This window comes from Oncorhynchus nerka, linkage group LG24 (assembly GCF_034236695.1).
Source record: "Oncorhynchus nerka isolate Pitt River linkage group LG24, Oner_Uvic_2.0, whole genome shotgun sequence".
Classification (NCBI taxonomy): domain Eukaryota; kingdom Metazoa; phylum Chordata; class Actinopteri; order Salmoniformes; family Salmonidae; genus Oncorhynchus; species Oncorhynchus nerka.
In genome coordinates, this window is record NC_088419.1 from 65,860 (window position 1) to 82,855 (window position 16,996).

The following is a 16,996-nucleotide window of genomic DNA, read 5'->3' on the forward strand; positions in this document are numbered from 1 at the left end:
GGACACTGCTGGTCAGGAGAGGTTTATATATCATTGTGTTTAACAGGGAGGGACACTGCTGGTCAGGAGAGGTTTATATATCATGTGTTTATCAGGGACACTGCTGGTCAGGAGAGGTTTATATATGTGTTTAACAGGGAGGGACACTGCTGGTCAGGAGAGGTTTATATATCATGTGTCTAACAGGGACACTGCTGGTCAGGAGAGGTTTATATATCATGTGTTTAACAGGGAGGGACACTGCTGGTCAGGAGAAGTTTATATATCATTGTGTTTAACAGGGAGGGACACTGCTGGTCAGGAGAGGTTTATATATCATGTGTTTAACAGGGAGGGACACTGCTGGTCAGGAGAGGTTTATATATCATGTGTCTAACAGGGACACTGCTGGTCAGGAGAGGTTTATATATCATGTGTTTAACAGGGGGGGGGACACTGCTGGTCAGGAGAGGTTTATATATCATGTGTCTAACAGGGACACTGCTGGTCAGGAGAGGTTTATATATCATTGTGTTTAACGGACACTGCTGGTCAGGAGAGGTTTATATATCATGTGTTTAACAGGGAGGGACACTGCTGGTCAGGAGAGGTTTATATATCATGTGTTTAACAGGGAGGGACACTGCTGGTCAGGAGAGGTTTATATATCATGTGTTTAACAGGGACACTGCTGGTCAGGAGAGGTTTATATATCATGTGTTTAACAGGGAGGGACACTGCTGGTCAGGAGAGGTTTATATATGTGTTTAACAGGGAGGGACACTGCTGGTCAGGAGAGGTTTATATATCATGTGTTTAACAGGGAGGGACACTGCTGGTCAGGAGAGGTTTATATATGTGTTTAACAGGGAGGGACACTGCTGGTCAGGAGAGGTTTATATATCATGTGTTTAACAGGGACACTGCTGGTCAGGAGAGGTTTATATATCATGTGTTTAACAGGGACACTGCTGGTCAGGAGAGGTTTATATATCATGTGTTTAACAGGGGGGGGACACTGCTGGTCAGGAGAGGTTTATATATCATGTGTCTAACAGGGACACTGCTGGTCAGGAGAGGTTTATATATCATGTGTTTAACAGGGAGGGACACTGCTGGTCAGGAGAGGTTTATATATCATGTGTTTAACAGGGACACTGCTGGTCAGGAGAGGTTTATATATCATGTGTCTAACAGGGACACTGCTGGTCAGGAGAGGTTTATATATCATGTGGTTAACAGGGACACTGCTGGTCAGGAGAGGTTTATATATCATGTGTTTAACAGGGAGGGACACTGCTGGTCAGGAGAGGTTTATATATCATGTGTTTAACAGGGGGGGGACACTGCTGGTCAGGAGAGGTTTATATATCATGTGTTTAACAGGGACACTGCTGGTCAGGAGAGGTTTATATATCATGTGTTTAACAGGGAGGGACACTGCTGGTCAGGAGAGGTTTATATATCATTGTGTTTAACAGGGAGGGACACTGCTGGTCAGGAGAGGTTTATATATCATGTGTTTAACAGGGAGGGACACTGCTGGTCAGGAGAGGTTTATATATCATGTGTTTAACAGGGACACTGCTGGTCAGGAGATGTTTATATATCATGTGTCTAACAGGGACACTGCTGGTCAGGAGAGGTTTATATATCATGTGTTTAACAGGGAGGGACACTGCTGGTCAGGAGAAGTTTATATATCATTGTGTTTAACAGGGAGGGACACTGCTGGTCAGGAGAGGTTTATATATCATGTGTTTAACAGGGAGGGACACTGCTGGTCAGGAGAGGTTTATATATCATGTGTCTAACAGGGACACTGCTGGTCAGGAGAGGTTTATATATCATGTGTTTAACAGGGACACTGCTGGTCAGGAGAGGTTTATATATCATGTGTTTATCAGGGACACTGCTGGTCAGGAGAGGTTTATATATCATGTGTTTAACAGGGAGGGACACTGCTGGTCAGGAGAGGTTTATATATCATTGTGTTTAACAGGGAGGGACACTGCTGGTCAGGAGAGGTTTATATATCATGTGTTTAACAGGGACACTGCTGGTCAGGAGAGGTTTATATATCATGTGTTTATCAGGGACACTGCTGGTCAGGAGAGGTTTATATATCATGTGTTTAACAGGGAGGGACACTGCTGGTCAGGAGAGGTTTATATATCATGTGTTTAACAGGGACACTGCTGGTCAGGAGATGTTTATATATCATGTGTCTAACAGGGACACTGCTGGTCAGGAGAGGTTTATATATCATGTGTTTAACAGGGAGGGACACTGCTGGTCAGGAGAAGTTTATATATCATTGTGTTTAACAGGGAGGGACACTGCTGGTCAGGAGAGGTTTATATATCATGTGTCTAACAGGGACACTGCTGGTCAGGAGAGGTTTATATATCATGTGTTTAACAGGGACACTGCTGGTCAGGAGAGGTTTATATATCATGTGTTTAACAGGGACACTGCTGGTCAGGAGAGGTTTATATATCATGTGTTTAACAGGGAGGGACACTGCTGGTCAGGAGAGGTTTATATATCATGTGTTTAACAGGGACACTGCTGGTCAGGAGAGGTTTATATATCATGTGTCTAACAGGGACACTGCTGGTCAGGAGAGGTTTATATATGTGTTTCACAGGGGGGGACACTGCTGGTCAGGAGAGGTTTATATATCATGTGTTTAACAGGGAGGGACACTGCTGGTCAGGAGAGGTTTATATATCATGTGTTTAACAGGGAGGGACACTGCTGGTCAGGAGAGGTTTATATATGTGTTTAACAGGGAGGGACACTGCTGGTCAGGAGAGGTTTATATATCATGTGTCTAACAGGGACACTGCTGGTCAGGAGAGGTTTATATATCATGTGTTTAACAGGGACACTGCTGGTCAGGAGAGGTTTATATATCATGTGTTTAACAGGGAGGGACACTGCTGGTCAGGAGAGGTTTATATATCATGTGTTTAACAGGGAGGGACACTGCTGGTCAGGAGAGGTTTATATATCATGTGTTTAACAGGGACACTGCTGGTCAGGAGAGGTTTATATATCATGTGTCTAACAGGGACACTGCTGGTCAGGAGAGGTTTATATATCATGTGTTTAACAGGGACACTGCTGGTCAGGAGAGGTTTATATATCATGTGTTTAACAGGGAGGGACACTGCTGGTCAGGAGAGGTTTATATATCATGTGTTTAACAGGGAGGGACACTGCTGGTCAGGAGAGGTTTATATATCATTGTGTTTAACAGGGAGGGACACTGCTGGTCAGGAGAGGTTTATATATCATGTGTTTAACAGGGACACTGCTGGTCAGGAGAGGTTTATATATCATGTGTTTAACAGGGACACTGCTGGTCAGGAGAGGTTTATATATCATGTGTTTAACAGGGAGGGACACTGCTGGTCAGGAGAGGTTTATATATCATGTGTTTATCAGGGACACTGCTGGTCAGGAGAGGTTTATATATCATGTGTTTAACAGGGAGGGACACTGCTGGTCAGGAGAGGTTTATATATCATTGTGTTTAACAGGGAGGGACACTGCTGGTCAGGAGAGGTTTATATATCATGTGTTTAACAGGGAGGGACACTGCTGGTCAGGAGAGGTTTATATATCATTGTGTTTAACAGGGACACTGCTGGTCAGGAGAGGTTTATATATCATGTGTTTAACAGGGAGGGACACTGCTGGTCAGGAGAGGTTTATATATCATGTGTCTAACAGGGACACTGCTGGTCAGGAGAGGTTTATATATCATGTGTTTAACAGGGAGGGACACTGCTGGTCAGGAGAAGTTTATATATCATTGTGTTTAACAGGGAGGGACACTGCTGGTCAGGAGAGGTTTATATATCATGTGTTTAACAGGGAGGGACACTGCTGGTCAGGAGAGGTTTATATATCATGTGTTTAACAGGGACACTGCTGGTCAGGAGAGGTTTATATATCATGTGTTTAACAGGGACACTGCTGGTCAGGAGAGGTTTATATATCATTGTGTTTAACAGGGACACTGCTGGTCAGGAGAGGTTTATATATCATGTGTTTAACAGGGAGGGACACTGCTGGTCAGGAGAGGTTTATATATCATGTGTTTTACATGGACACTGCTGGTCAGGAGAGGTTTATATATCATGTGTCTAACAGGGACACTGCTGGTCAGGAGAGGTTTATATATGTGTTTCACAGGGGGGGACACTGCTGGTCAGGAGAGGTTTATATATCATGTGTTTAACAGGGAGGGACACTGCTGGTCAGGAGAGGTTTATATATCATTGTGTTTAACAGGGACACTGCTGGTCAGGAGAGGTTTATATATCATGTGTCTAACAGGGACACTGCTGGTCAGGAGAGGTTTATATATCATGTGTCTAACAGGGACACTGCTGGTCAGGAGAGGTTTATATATGTGTTTAACAGGGAGGGACACTGCTGGTCAGGAGAGGTTTATATATGTGTTTAACAGGGAGGGACACTGCTGGTCAGGAGAGGTTTATATATCATGTGTTTAACAGGGAGGGACACTGCTGGTCAGGAGAGGTTTATATATCATGTGTTTAACAGGGAGGGACACTGCTGGTCAGGAGAGGTTTATATATCATGTGTTTAACAGGGACACTGCTGGTCAGGAGAGGTTTATATATCATGTGTTTAACAGGGACACTGCTGGTCAGGAGAGGTTTATATATGTGTTTAACAGGGAGGGACACTGCTGGTCAGGAGAGGTTTATATATCATGTGTTTAACAGGGACACTGCTGGTCAGGAGAGGTTTATATATGTGTTTAACAGGGAGGGACACTGCTGGTCAGGAGAGGTTTATATATGTGTTTAACAGGGAGGGACACTGCTGGTCAGGAGAGGTTTATATATATGTGTTTAACAGGGACACTGCTGGTCAGGAGAGGTTTATATATCATGTGTTTAACAGGGACACTGCTGGTCAGGAGAGGTTTATATATCATGTGTTTAACAGGGACACTGCTAGTCAGGAGAGGTTTATATATCATGTGTCTAACAGGGACACTGCTGGTCAGGAGAGGTTTATATATCATGTGTTTAACAGGGACACTGCTGGTCAGGAGAGGTTTATATATCATTGTGTTTAACAGGGAGGGACACTGCTGGTCAGGAGAGGTTTATATATCATGTGTTTAACAGGGACACTGCTGGTCAGGAGAGGTTTATATATCATGTGTTTAACAGGGACACTGCTGGTCAGGAGAGGTTTATATATCATGTGTCTAACAGGGACACTGCTGGTCAGGAGAGGTTTATATATCATGTGTTTAACAGGGAGGGACACTGCTGGTCAGGAGAGGTTTATATATCATGTGTTTAACAGGGAGGGACACTGCTGGTCAGGAGAGGTTTATATATCATTGTGTTTAACAGGGAGGGACACTGCTGGTCAGGAGAGGTTTATATATCATGTGTTTAACAGGGACACTGCTGGTCAGAGAGGTTTATATATCATGTGTTTAACAGGGACACTGCTGGTCAGGAGAGGTTTATATATCATTGTGTTTAACAGGGAGGGACACTGCTGGTCAGAGAGGTTTATATATCATGTGTTTATCAGGGACACTGCTGGTCAGGAGAGGTTTATATATCATGTGTTTAACAGGGAGGGACACTGCTGGTCAGGAGAGGTTTATATATCATGTGTTTATCAGGGACACTGCTGGTCAGGAGAGGTTTATATATCATGTGTTTATCAGGGACACTGCTGGTCAGGAGAGGTTTATATATCATTGTGTTTAACAGGGAGGGACACTGCTGGTCAGGAGAGGTTTATATATCATGTGTTTATCAGGGACACTGCTGGTCAGGAGAGGTTTATATATCATGTGTTTATCAGGGACACTGCTGGTCAGGAGAGGTTTATATATCATGTGTTTAACAGGGAGGGACACTGCTGGTCAGGAGAGGTTTATATATCATGTGTTTAACAGGGAGGGACACTGCTGGTCAGGAGAGGTTTATATATCATTGTGTTTAACAGGGACACTGCTGGTCAGGAGAGGTTTATATATCATGTGTTTAACAGGGAGGGACACTGCTGGTCAGGAGAGGTTTATATATCATTGTGTTTAACAGGGAGGGACACTGCTGGTCAGGAGAGGTTTATATATCATTGTGTTTAACAGGGACACTGCTGGTCAGGAGAGGTTTATATATCATGTGTTTAACAGGGAGGGACACTGCTGGTCAGGAGAGGTTTATATATCATTGTGTTTAACAGGGAGGGACACTGCTGGTCAGGAGAGGTTTATATATCATGTGTTTAACAGGGAGGGACACTGCTGGTCAGGAGAGGTTTATATATCATGTGTTTAACAGGGACACTGCTGGTCAGGAGAGGTTTATATATCATGTGTTTATCAGGGACACTGCTGGTCAGGAGAGGTTTATATATCATGTGTTTAACAGGGACACTGCTGGTCAGGAGAGGTTTATATATCATGTGTTTATCAGGGACACTGCTGGTCAGGAGAGGTTTATATATCATGTGTTTAACAGGGACACTGCTGGTCAGGAGAGGTTTATATATCATTGTGTTTAACAGGGACACTGCTGGTCAGGAGAGGTTTATATATCATTGTGTTTAACAGGGAGGGACACTGCTGGTCAGGAGAGGTTTATATATCATGTGTTTAACAGGGACACTGCTGGTCAGGAGAGGTTTATATATCATGTGTTTAACAGGGACACTGCTGGTCAGGAGAGGTTTATATATCATGTGTTTAACAGGGGGGACACTGCTGGTCAGGAGAGGTTTATATATCATGTGTTTAACAGGGAGGGACACTGCTGGTCAGGAGAGGTTTATATATCATTGTGTTTAACAGGGACACTGCTGGTCAGGAGAGGTTTATATATCATGTGTCTAACAGGGACACTGCTGGTCAGGAGAGGTTTATATATAATGTGTCTAACAGGGACACTGCTGGTCAGGAGAGGTTTATATATCATGTGTCTAACAGGGACACTGCTGGTCAGGAGAGGTTTATATATCATTGTGTTTAACAGGGAGGGACACTGCTGGTCAGGAGAGGTTTATATATCATTGTGTTTAACAGGGAGGGACACTGCTGGTCAGGAGAGGTTTATATATCATTGTGTTTAACAGGGAGGGACACTGCTGGTCAGGAGAGGTTTATATATCATGTGTTTAACAGGGACACTGCTGGTCAGGAGAGGTTTATATATCATGTGTTTAACAGGGAGGGACACTGCTGGTCAGGAGAGGTTTATATATCATTGTGTTTAACAGGGAGGGACACTGCTGGTCAGGAGAGGTTTATATATCATTGTGTTTAACAGGGAGGGACACTGCTGGTCAGGAGAGGTTTATATATCATGTGTTTAACAGGGACACTGCTGGTCAGGAGAGGTTTATATATCATGTGTCTAACAGGGACACTGCTGGTCAGGAGAGGTTTATATATCATGTGTTTATCAGGGACACTGCTGGTCAGGAGAGGTTTATATATCATGTGTTTAACAGGGAGGGACACTGCTGGTCAGGAGAGGTTTATATATCATGTGTCTAACAGGGACACTGCTGGTCAGGAGAGGTTTATATATGTGTTTAACAGGGAGGGACACTGCTGGTCAGGAGAGGTTTATATATCATTGTGTTTAACAGGGACACTGCTGGTCAGGAGAGGTTTATATATCATGTGTTTATCAGGGACACTGCTGGTCAGGAGAGGTTTATATATCATGTGTCTAACAGGGACACTGCTGGTCAGGAGAGGTTTATATATCATGTGTTTAACAGGGACACTGCTGGTCAGGAGAGGTTTATATATCATGTGTCTAACAGGGACACTGCTGGTCAGGAGAGGTTTATATATCATGTGTTTAACAGGGACACTGCTGGTCAGGAGAGGTTTATATATCATGTGTTTAACAGGGAGGGACACTGCTGGTCAGGAGAGGTTTATATATCATTGTGTTTAACAGGGACACTGCTGGTCAGGAGAGGTTTATATATCATGTGTTTATCAGGGACACTGCTGGTCAGGAGAGGTTTATATATCATGTGTCTAACAGGGACACTGCTGGTCAGGAGAGGTTTATATATCATGTGTTTAACAGGGACACTGCTGGTCAGGAGAGGTTTATATATCATGTGTTTATCATGGACACTGCTGGTCAGGAGAGGTTTATATATCATGTGTTTAACAGGGAGGGACACTGCTGGTCAGGAGAGGTTTATATATCATGTGTTTAACAGGGAGGGACACTGCTGGTCAGGAGAGGTTTATATATCATGTGTTTAACAGGGACACTGCTGGTCAGGAGAGGTTTATATATCATGTGTTTAACAGGGACACTGCTGGTCAGGAGAGGTTTATATATCATGTGTTTAACAGGGACACTGCTGGTCAGGAGAGGTTTATATATCATTGTGTTTAACAGGGAGGGACACTGCTGGTCAGGAGAGGTTTATATATCATTGTGTTTAACAGGGAGGGACACTGCTGGTCAGGAGAGGTTTATATATATCATGTGTTTAACAGGGACACTGCTGGTCAGGAGAGGTTTATATATCATTGTGTTTAACAGGGAGGGACACTGCTGGTCAGGAGAGGTTTATATATCATGTGTTTAACAGGGGGGGACACTGCTGGTCAGGAGAGGTTTATATATCATTGTGTTTAACAGGGACACTGCTGGTCAGGAGAGGTTTATATATCATGTGTCTAACAGGGACACTGCTGGTCAGGAGAGGTTTATATATCATGTGTTTAACAGGGAGGGACACTGCTGGTCAGGAGAGGTTTATATATCATGTGTTTAACAGGGAGGGACACTGCTGGTCAGGAGAGGTTTATATATCATGTGTTTAACAGGGACACTGCTGGTCAGGAGAGGTTTATATATCATGTGTCTAACAGGGACACTGCTGGTCAGGAGAGGTTTATATATTATGTGTCTAACAGGGACACTGCTGGTCAGGAGAGGTTTATATATCATGTGTTTAACAGGGAGGGACACTGCTGGTCAGGAGAGGTTTATATATCATTGTGTTTATCCAGGGACACCGCTGGTCAGGAGCGGTTCCACACCATCACCACGTCCTACTACCGAGGCGCCATGGGCATCATGCTGGTCTATGACATCACCAACGCCAAGAGCTTCGAGAACATCAGCAAGTGGCTCCGCAACATCGACGAGGTACACATACATACACACAAGGACATTATACACACCAATGTTTGAGACCACCTAAAGAGAGACTGGAGAAAATGGCGACAGAGTCCAGACCCAGACCGGGAGGGGGAAATGCCAGTCCAATTCAAGACCATTATTGTAATTTTGTCAAATCACCACCATAATAAGAGTTAAAAATGGCCAGTATTTTTTTGTTCATATTTCAGAACAACATATGGATTCTATATAGACATTGATTAATGAAAACATACACACTGAGGGAAAATAGAGCCACTCTACAAATTATAGCTAACGCAAACACAGTGGGGAACAATGGGCCTTCAGAGAAGGGCTAAAGAATTATTAAATAATAATTATAGAAATTATATTATTTATTTAGTAAATATTTTCTTAACTGCATTGTTGGTTAAGGGCCTGTAAGTAAGTAAGGGTTCGAGTTAGTCTGTAATATGATGTTTTTCAGCATGCCAATGAGGACGTGGAGAGAATGCTGCTAGGCAACAAGTGTGACATGGAGGACAAGAGGGTGGTACCAAAAGCCAAGGGAGAGCAGGTGAGACACAACCCACACAGCAGGGTTTCTGTTATGAAAATGGACATATAGACCGGCAGCATCTACATTTGACATTTGAGAAACGTATGGGATCAATATGCATTGGGTCCTTAACCTGATTGGGGCGTCCACCCACGTTCCTCAGAATTAAAGACATCACATTCAGGTTATGGTAATTAATTTTAACAGAACATGCAAGTCGAGGATGGTTGTCCCTACTGGGCACTTTGAAGATATTCTAATAACTGTCCACATTTCAAATCAAATTTATTTATATAGCCCTTCGTACATCAGCTGATATCTCAAAGTGCTGTATAGAAACCCAGCCTAAAACCCCAAAGGTGTAGAAAAACGGTGGCTAGGAAGAACTCTCTAGAAAGGCAAAAACCTAGGAAGAAACCTAGAGAGAAACCGAGAGAGGAACCAGGCTATGTGGAGTGGCCAGTCCTCTTCTGGCTGTGCCGGGTGGAGATTATAACAGAACATGGCCAAGATGTTCAAATGTTCATAAATGACCAGCTTGGTCAAATAATAATAATCACAGGCAGAACAGTTGAAAATGGAGCAGCAGCAAGGAGTCATCATGCCAGGTAGTCCTGAGGCATGGTCCTAGGGCTCAGGTCCTCCGAGAGAGAGAAAGAGAGAATTAGAGAGAGCAAACTTAAATTCACACAGGGCACCGGATAGGACAGGAGAAGTACTCCAGATATAACAAACTGACCCTAGCCCCCCCGATACATAAACTACTGCAGCATAAATACTGGAGGCTGAGACCGGAGGGGTCAGGAAACACTGTGGCCCCATCTGACGATACCCCCGGAGAGGGCCAAACAGGAAGGATATAACCCCACCCACTTTGCCAAAGCACAGCCCCACACCACTAGAGGGATATCTTCAACCACCAACTTACCATCCTGAGACAAGGCAGAGTATAGCCCACAAAGATCTCCGCCACGGCACAACCCTAGGGAGGGAGGGGGCGCCGGCGCCAACCCAGACAGGAAGATCACATCAGTCACTCAAGTGACGCACCCCTCCTAGGCCCCTGTAATAGGGTTAGAGGCAGAGAATCCCAGTGGAAAGAGGGGAACCGGCCAGGCAAAGACAACAAGGGCGGTTCGTTGCTCCAGTGCCTTTCCGTTCACCTTCACACTCCTGGGCCAGACTACACTCAATCATATGACCCACTGAAGAGATGAGTCTTCAGTAAAGACTTAAAGGTTGAGACCGAGTTTGCGTCTCTCACATGGGTCGGCAGACCATTCCATAAAAATGGAGCTCTATAGGAGAAAGCCCTGCCTCCAGCTGTTTGCTTAGAAATTCTAGGGACAATTAGGAGGCCTGTGTCTTGTAAACGTAGCGTACGTGTAGGTATGTACGGCAGGACCAAATCAGAGAGATGGGTAGGAGCAAGGCCCATGTAATGATTTAGGTTACCAGTAAAACCTTGAAATCAGCCCTTGCCTTGACAGGAAGCCAGTGTATGGAGGCTAGCACTGGAGTAATATGATCAAATTTTGGGGTTCTAGTCAGGATTCTAGCAGCCGTATTTAGCACTAACTGAAGTTTATTTAGTGCTTTATCCGGGTAGCCGGAAAGTAGAGCATTGCAGTAGTCTAACCTAGAAATGACAAAAGCATGGATGAATTTTTCTGCATCATTTTTGGACAACGTTTCTGATTTTTGCAATGTTACGTAGATGGAAAAAATCTTTCCTTGAAACAGTCTTGATATATTCTATAAAAGAGAGATCAGGGTCCAGAGTAATGCTGAGGTCCTTCAGTTTTATTTGAGATGACTGTACAACCATTAAGATTAATTGTCAGATTCAACAGAAGATCTCTTTGTTTCTTGGGACCTAGAACAAGCATCTCTGTTTTGTCCGAGTTTAATAGTAGAAAGTTTGCAGCCATCCACTTCTTTATGTCTGAAACACATGCTTCTAGCGGGGGCAATTTTGGGGCTTCACCATGTTTCATTGAAATGTACAGCTTGTGTGTCATCCGCATAGCAGTGAAAGTTAACATTATGTTTTCGAATGACATCCCCAGGAGGTAAAATATATAGTGAAAACAATAGTGGTCCTAAAACGGAACCTTGAGGAACACCAACATTTACAGTTGATTTGTTAGAGGACAAACCATTCAGAGACAAACTGATATCTTTCCGACAGATAAGATCTAAACCAGGCCAGAACTTGTCCGTGTAGACCAATTTGGGTTTCCAATCTCTCCGAAAGAATGTGGTGATCGATGGTATCAAAAGCAGCACTAAGGTCTAGGAGCACAAGGACAGATGCAGAGCCTCGGTCTGATGCCATTAAAAGGTAATTTACCACCTTCACAAGTGCAGTCTCAGTGCTATGATGGGGTCTAAAACCAGACAAGTGTTTCTTATACATTGTTTGTCTTCAGGAAGGCAGTGAGTTGCTGCGCAATTTTCTAAAAAAATTGAGAGGAACAGAAGATTCGATATAGGCCGATTTTTATATAGTTTTGAAAATATTTTTGGCTTTTTCAAGAGAGGCTTTATTACTGCCACTTTTAGTGAGTTTGGTACACATCCGGTGGATAGAGAGCCGTTTATTATGTTCAACATAGGAGGGCCAAGCACAGGAAGCAGCTCTTTCAGTAGTTTAGTTGGAATAGGGTCCAGTATGCAGCTTGAAGGTTTAGAGGCCCGGATTATTTTCGTCATTGTGTCAAGAGATATAGTTCTAAAAGACTTGAGCGTCTCTCTTGATCCTAGGTCCTGGCAGAGTTGTGCAGACTCAGGACAACCGAGCTTTGAAGGAATACGCAGATTTAAAGAAGAGTCTGTAATTTGCGTTCTAATCATCATGATCTTTTCCTCAAAGAAGTTCATGAATTTATCACTGCTGAAGTGAAAGCCATCCTCTCTTGGGGAATGCTGCTTTTTAGTTAGTTTTGCGACAGTATCAAAAAGGAATTTCGGATTGTTCTTATTTTCCTCAATTAAGTTGGAAAAATAGGATGATCGAGCAGCAGTAAGGGCTCTTCGGTACTGAACTGTACTGTCTTTCCAAGCTAGTCGGAAGACTTCCAGTTTGGTGTGGCGCCATTTCCGTTCCAATTTTCTGGAAGCTTGCTTCAGAACTCTGGTATTTTCTGTGTACCAGGGAGCAAGTTTCTTATGAGAAATGTTTTTAGGGGTGCAACTGCATCTAGGCATCTAGGGTATTGCGCAAGGTTAAATTGAGTTCCCCAGTTAGGTGGTTAACTGATTTTTGTCCTCTGTCGTCCTTGGGTAGACAGAGGGAATCTGGAAGGACATCAAGGAATCTTTGTGTTGTCTGTGAATTTATAGCACGACTTTTGATGTTCCTTGGTTGTGGTCTGAGCAGATTATTTGTTACAATTGCAAACGTAATAAAATGTACCTTCAGTCAACAATACGAGTAATGAACAGCTAAATCACTAGCCTATGTATAGGCAGTGAGTTTCAAGTTAGGGGAAGCAAATTTTCAAAATAATGCACATTTTATAATAAAGCATTCCAGGCATCATCACATTTGCAGACTAGACTACTATTCATAGTCATCTTGTTTATGTTGTCCACATAATAGACCAATGAGAAGGGGAGACACTAATATGATGTGGTCTATATAATAGACCAATGAGAAGGGGAGACACTATGATGTCCACATAATAGACCAATGAGAAGGGGAGACACCATGATGTTGTCCATATAATAGACCAATGAGAAGGAGAGACACTATGATGTCCACATAATAGACCAATGAGAAGGGGAGACACCATGATGTTGTCCATATAATAGACCAATGAGAAGGAGAGACACTATGATGTCCACATAATAGACCAATGAGAAGGGGAGACACCATGATGTTGTCCATATAATAGACCAATGAGAAGGAGAGACACTATGATGTCCACATAATAGACCAATGGGAAGGGGAGACACTAATCTAATATGACGTTCATCTATACGTTTAAGCGTCACTGACTCAACAGTGATGGCGTGAATATGACTGGTTTCAGGAAACTATGTTGTGCGTCACTACTTCACAAGAGAGACATTTGAACATTAATGTTAACTTGAACCTAGTTGGTTTAGCCACAGAAAAAGTCAGCAACCTTTCCGCTAGCCATGACTGGCTGAGATAATGAGTGGGCTGGACATGCCGATAGATGAGTTCTGATTGGTTTGCCATGTAGCAGGCTTCTGTCTATAATATAAGCTGGTCAGTATCTGTAGGTAATCCTTTCTAACGCAGCTGTTTGAAAGACATCACGTAGTAGAACTGAAAAGGTGTTGGTCCTCCAGAAAGTGGAGAACGAGTTTTGAAATCAGTGGAATTTGAGTATGATAACTAAGGAGATGGAGAAAATTCTGGCATTTGATTTGCAAATATGCAGACAGAGTTGAAAAAAGATCACACAGAAGACTGTGGTATAAAACACCTGTCCGGATTACATCTTCAATCTCAGGCAACCGTGACAGAGAGGGAGAAGCATCCATTCATATGGGTAAGAGAGTCTAGCTAGCTACATTTTCAGATATTACCCATTTCAATAATTTATCAAAGTAGTTTTCATTTCAAGTTAGTGTACTGTTAGCTAGCTATTTAATGTTAGCTGGCTGGCTAGCTAGCTAATGTTACATGTATGATGTAATATCCGTTCACCTACTCTGCGTCTAACAAACCAAAAATCTCACATTTGGACTCATCAGACCAAAAGACAGATTTCCACTGATCTGCTTGTGTTTCTTGGCCCAATCAAGTCTCATTGGTGTCCTTTAGTAGTGGTTTCTTTGCAGCAATTTGACCATTAAGGCCTGATTCACGCAGTCTCCTCTGAACTGTTGATGTCTGTTACCTGAACTCTTATGCATTTATTTGGGCTGCAATTTCTGAGGCTGGTAACTAATGAACTTATCCTCTGCGACAGAGGTAACCCTGGGTCTTCCTTCCCTGTGACAATCCTCACGAGAGCCAGTTTAAGCATAGCGCTTGGTTTTGGCAACTGCATTCGAAGAATCTTTCAAAGTTCTTGAAATTTTCCAGATTGACTGACCTTCATGTCTTAAAGTAATGATGGACTGTCATTTCTCTTTGCTTATTTGAGCTGTTCTTGCCATAATATGGACTTGTCTTTTACCAAATAGGGCTGTCTTCTGTATACAACCCCTACCTTGTCACAACACAACTGATTGGCTCAAACACATTAAGAAGGAAATAAATTCCACAAAATAACTTTTAACAAGTCACACCAGTTATTTGAAATACATTCCAGGTGACTACCTCATGAAACTGGTTGAGAGAATGCCAAGAGTATGCAAAGCTGTCAAGGCAAAGGGTGGCTACTTTGAAAAATGTATTTTGATTTGTTTAACACTTTGTTTGGTTACTACATGATTCCATATGTTATTTCATAGTTTTGATGTCTTCACTATTATTCTACAATGTAAAACCCTGGAAAGTGTAGGTGTCAACTTTTGACTGGTACTGTGTATACACATGCATACATACAGCGTGGATTACACAAGATCACACACACATTTAAAGGTTGTGAGGAAACCTGATTCCTGTCTCACAGGAGACTTGCCTTATTTTGGGACCAACCCTCTAATATTTTCATTTAATCTCTCGCTCTCTCGGCCCTCTCTCGTCTCTCTCTCTCTCGCCCCTCCTATCTCTCTCTCTCTCTCTCTCTCTCGCAGATTGCCAGAGAACATGGTATTAGGTTTTTTGAGACGAGTGCCAAGGCCAACATCAGCATCGAGAAGGCTTTCCTCACGCTAGCAGAAGACATCCTCAGGAAGGTGTGTGTAATAATGGTGTCGATGGAATGTTTCTATGCATAGTGTGTGTGTGTGTATATATATATATATATATATAACGTGGGTGTGTGTTGCAGACGCCCGTCAAAGAGCCCAACAGTGAAAACGTGGACATCAGCGGTGGGAGTGGAGTCACAGGATGGAAGAGCAAGTGCTGCAGTTAGAACAGCCCGCTGTCCCTCCCTCACACACACTAACGCACGGAAGCACACACTCTCTCTAACCGCTAACTCAGTCTCTCTCTAACACTCGTCCCCCTCTATCTGTTCTCTATCTCCATCTGTTCTCACTGACAATAAACCACTTCAGTCTTCTGTTCCCACCCCCATGGTCTTCCCCCCCCCCCCTCCCCCCCATGGTCTGATGTCATCTTTCTGAAAATCAGTTTTGGTAATAAGAGATCATGTTTCCTGTTTATTTTAAAGGTTGCAAAACGCGAGTCAAAAAGTCAGTCACCTTTTTTAATCTTTTCTTTGCCTGAGTCCACCGGGTCCCCTCACCGTCTGTCAGGAAAATACATAAAATAAAATAAAAAGACAAATGTAGGACTAACATTTTGTACACTAGTGGGTTTCTGAGACGTGTTGGGTCATTTTGAGTTTTGTAACTGAGGGTTTATTTTGTCCTGTGCCTTATATGGAAGACGGGGGCGGAGCCACATCCACCCAATAAAATGTGTTTAATCTTCTTGCTCCTCCCATAGTGAGGCCCAGCAGAAAGGTTTGAATTTCTGCTCCAACCAGAGAACAGCTTGTTAGGATGTCTGCTCCAACCAGAGAACAGCTTGTTAGGATGTCTGCTTAACGAATGGGGGATTGTTTTACATTTGGATTTATTTTCCTTTATTTGGGGTTTAATTTTTCATGCATGCAGATGTTTGGGTTGGAAGCGTTTGTAATATGTTGTTTCTGTAATGTTGGAACACTCTCTCGGTTGTATGGAAGGAGATTGAACGTTCTCAAGAAAATTCAAACAGTTTTGCAGATCCATTAAAAATAAGCTTGTATAAGTTACTGGACTCGCTGGTGTGTTTCTGTTCATTACCGTGCTCCTTAGTGTGTCTGACAGAGCATGTTAGCTTAGTGCTACCGGCCTGTTCATTGGGTTCAACATTGTGTTTTACCGTGGGTGAAGGGAATGGTAAACACAGTGATCACGCTGGTTCCACCAGGCTAAAGGAGAATCTCAATTGCTTTTGCTTCCCTCTCCTCTGCTTGTCCTCTGTCCTCTGCTTGTCCTCTGTCCTCTGCTTGTCCTCTTTCCTCTGCTTGTCCTCTGTCCTCTGCTTGTCCTCTTTCCTCTGCTTGTCCTCTTTCCTCTGCTTGTCCTCTGCTTGTCCTCTTTCCTCTGCTTGTCCTCTTTCCTCTGCTTGTCCTCTGTCCTCTTTCCTCTGCTTGTCCTCTTTCCTCTGCTTGTCCTCTGCTTTCCTCTTTCCTCT

General features: G+C 43.2%; 1 protein-coding gene and 1 long non-coding RNA gene across 2 annotated transcripts in view; both read left to right on the forward strand.

Annotated features, from left to right (window-relative positions):
• LOC115121180 (ras-related protein Rab-10) overlaps positions 1-16,571 on the forward strand; it is a 57,991-nt gene extending 41,420 nt beyond the window's left edge. The window contains exons 3-6 of the mRNA XM_029650219.2: positions 9,047-9,185; positions 9,646-9,735; positions 15,439-15,540; positions 15,636-16,571. Coding sequence (XP_029506079.1) covers positions 9,047-9,185; positions 9,646-9,735; positions 15,439-15,540; positions 15,636-15,722 — 418 coding nt within the window. The 3' untranslated portion in view covers positions 15,723-16,571. The remainder of the gene's footprint in view (positions 1-9,046; positions 9,186-9,645; positions 9,736-15,438; positions 15,541-15,635) is intronic.
• Positions 6,252-9,040, forward strand: LOC135564269 (uncharacterized). The gene is made up of 3 exons (XR_010460831.1): positions 6,252-7,003; positions 7,623-7,988; positions 8,648-9,040. It is a non-coding gene; the product is annotated as an uncharacterized LOC135564269 (long non-coding RNA).
• Positions 16,572-16,996: the final 425 nt, after the last annotated feature.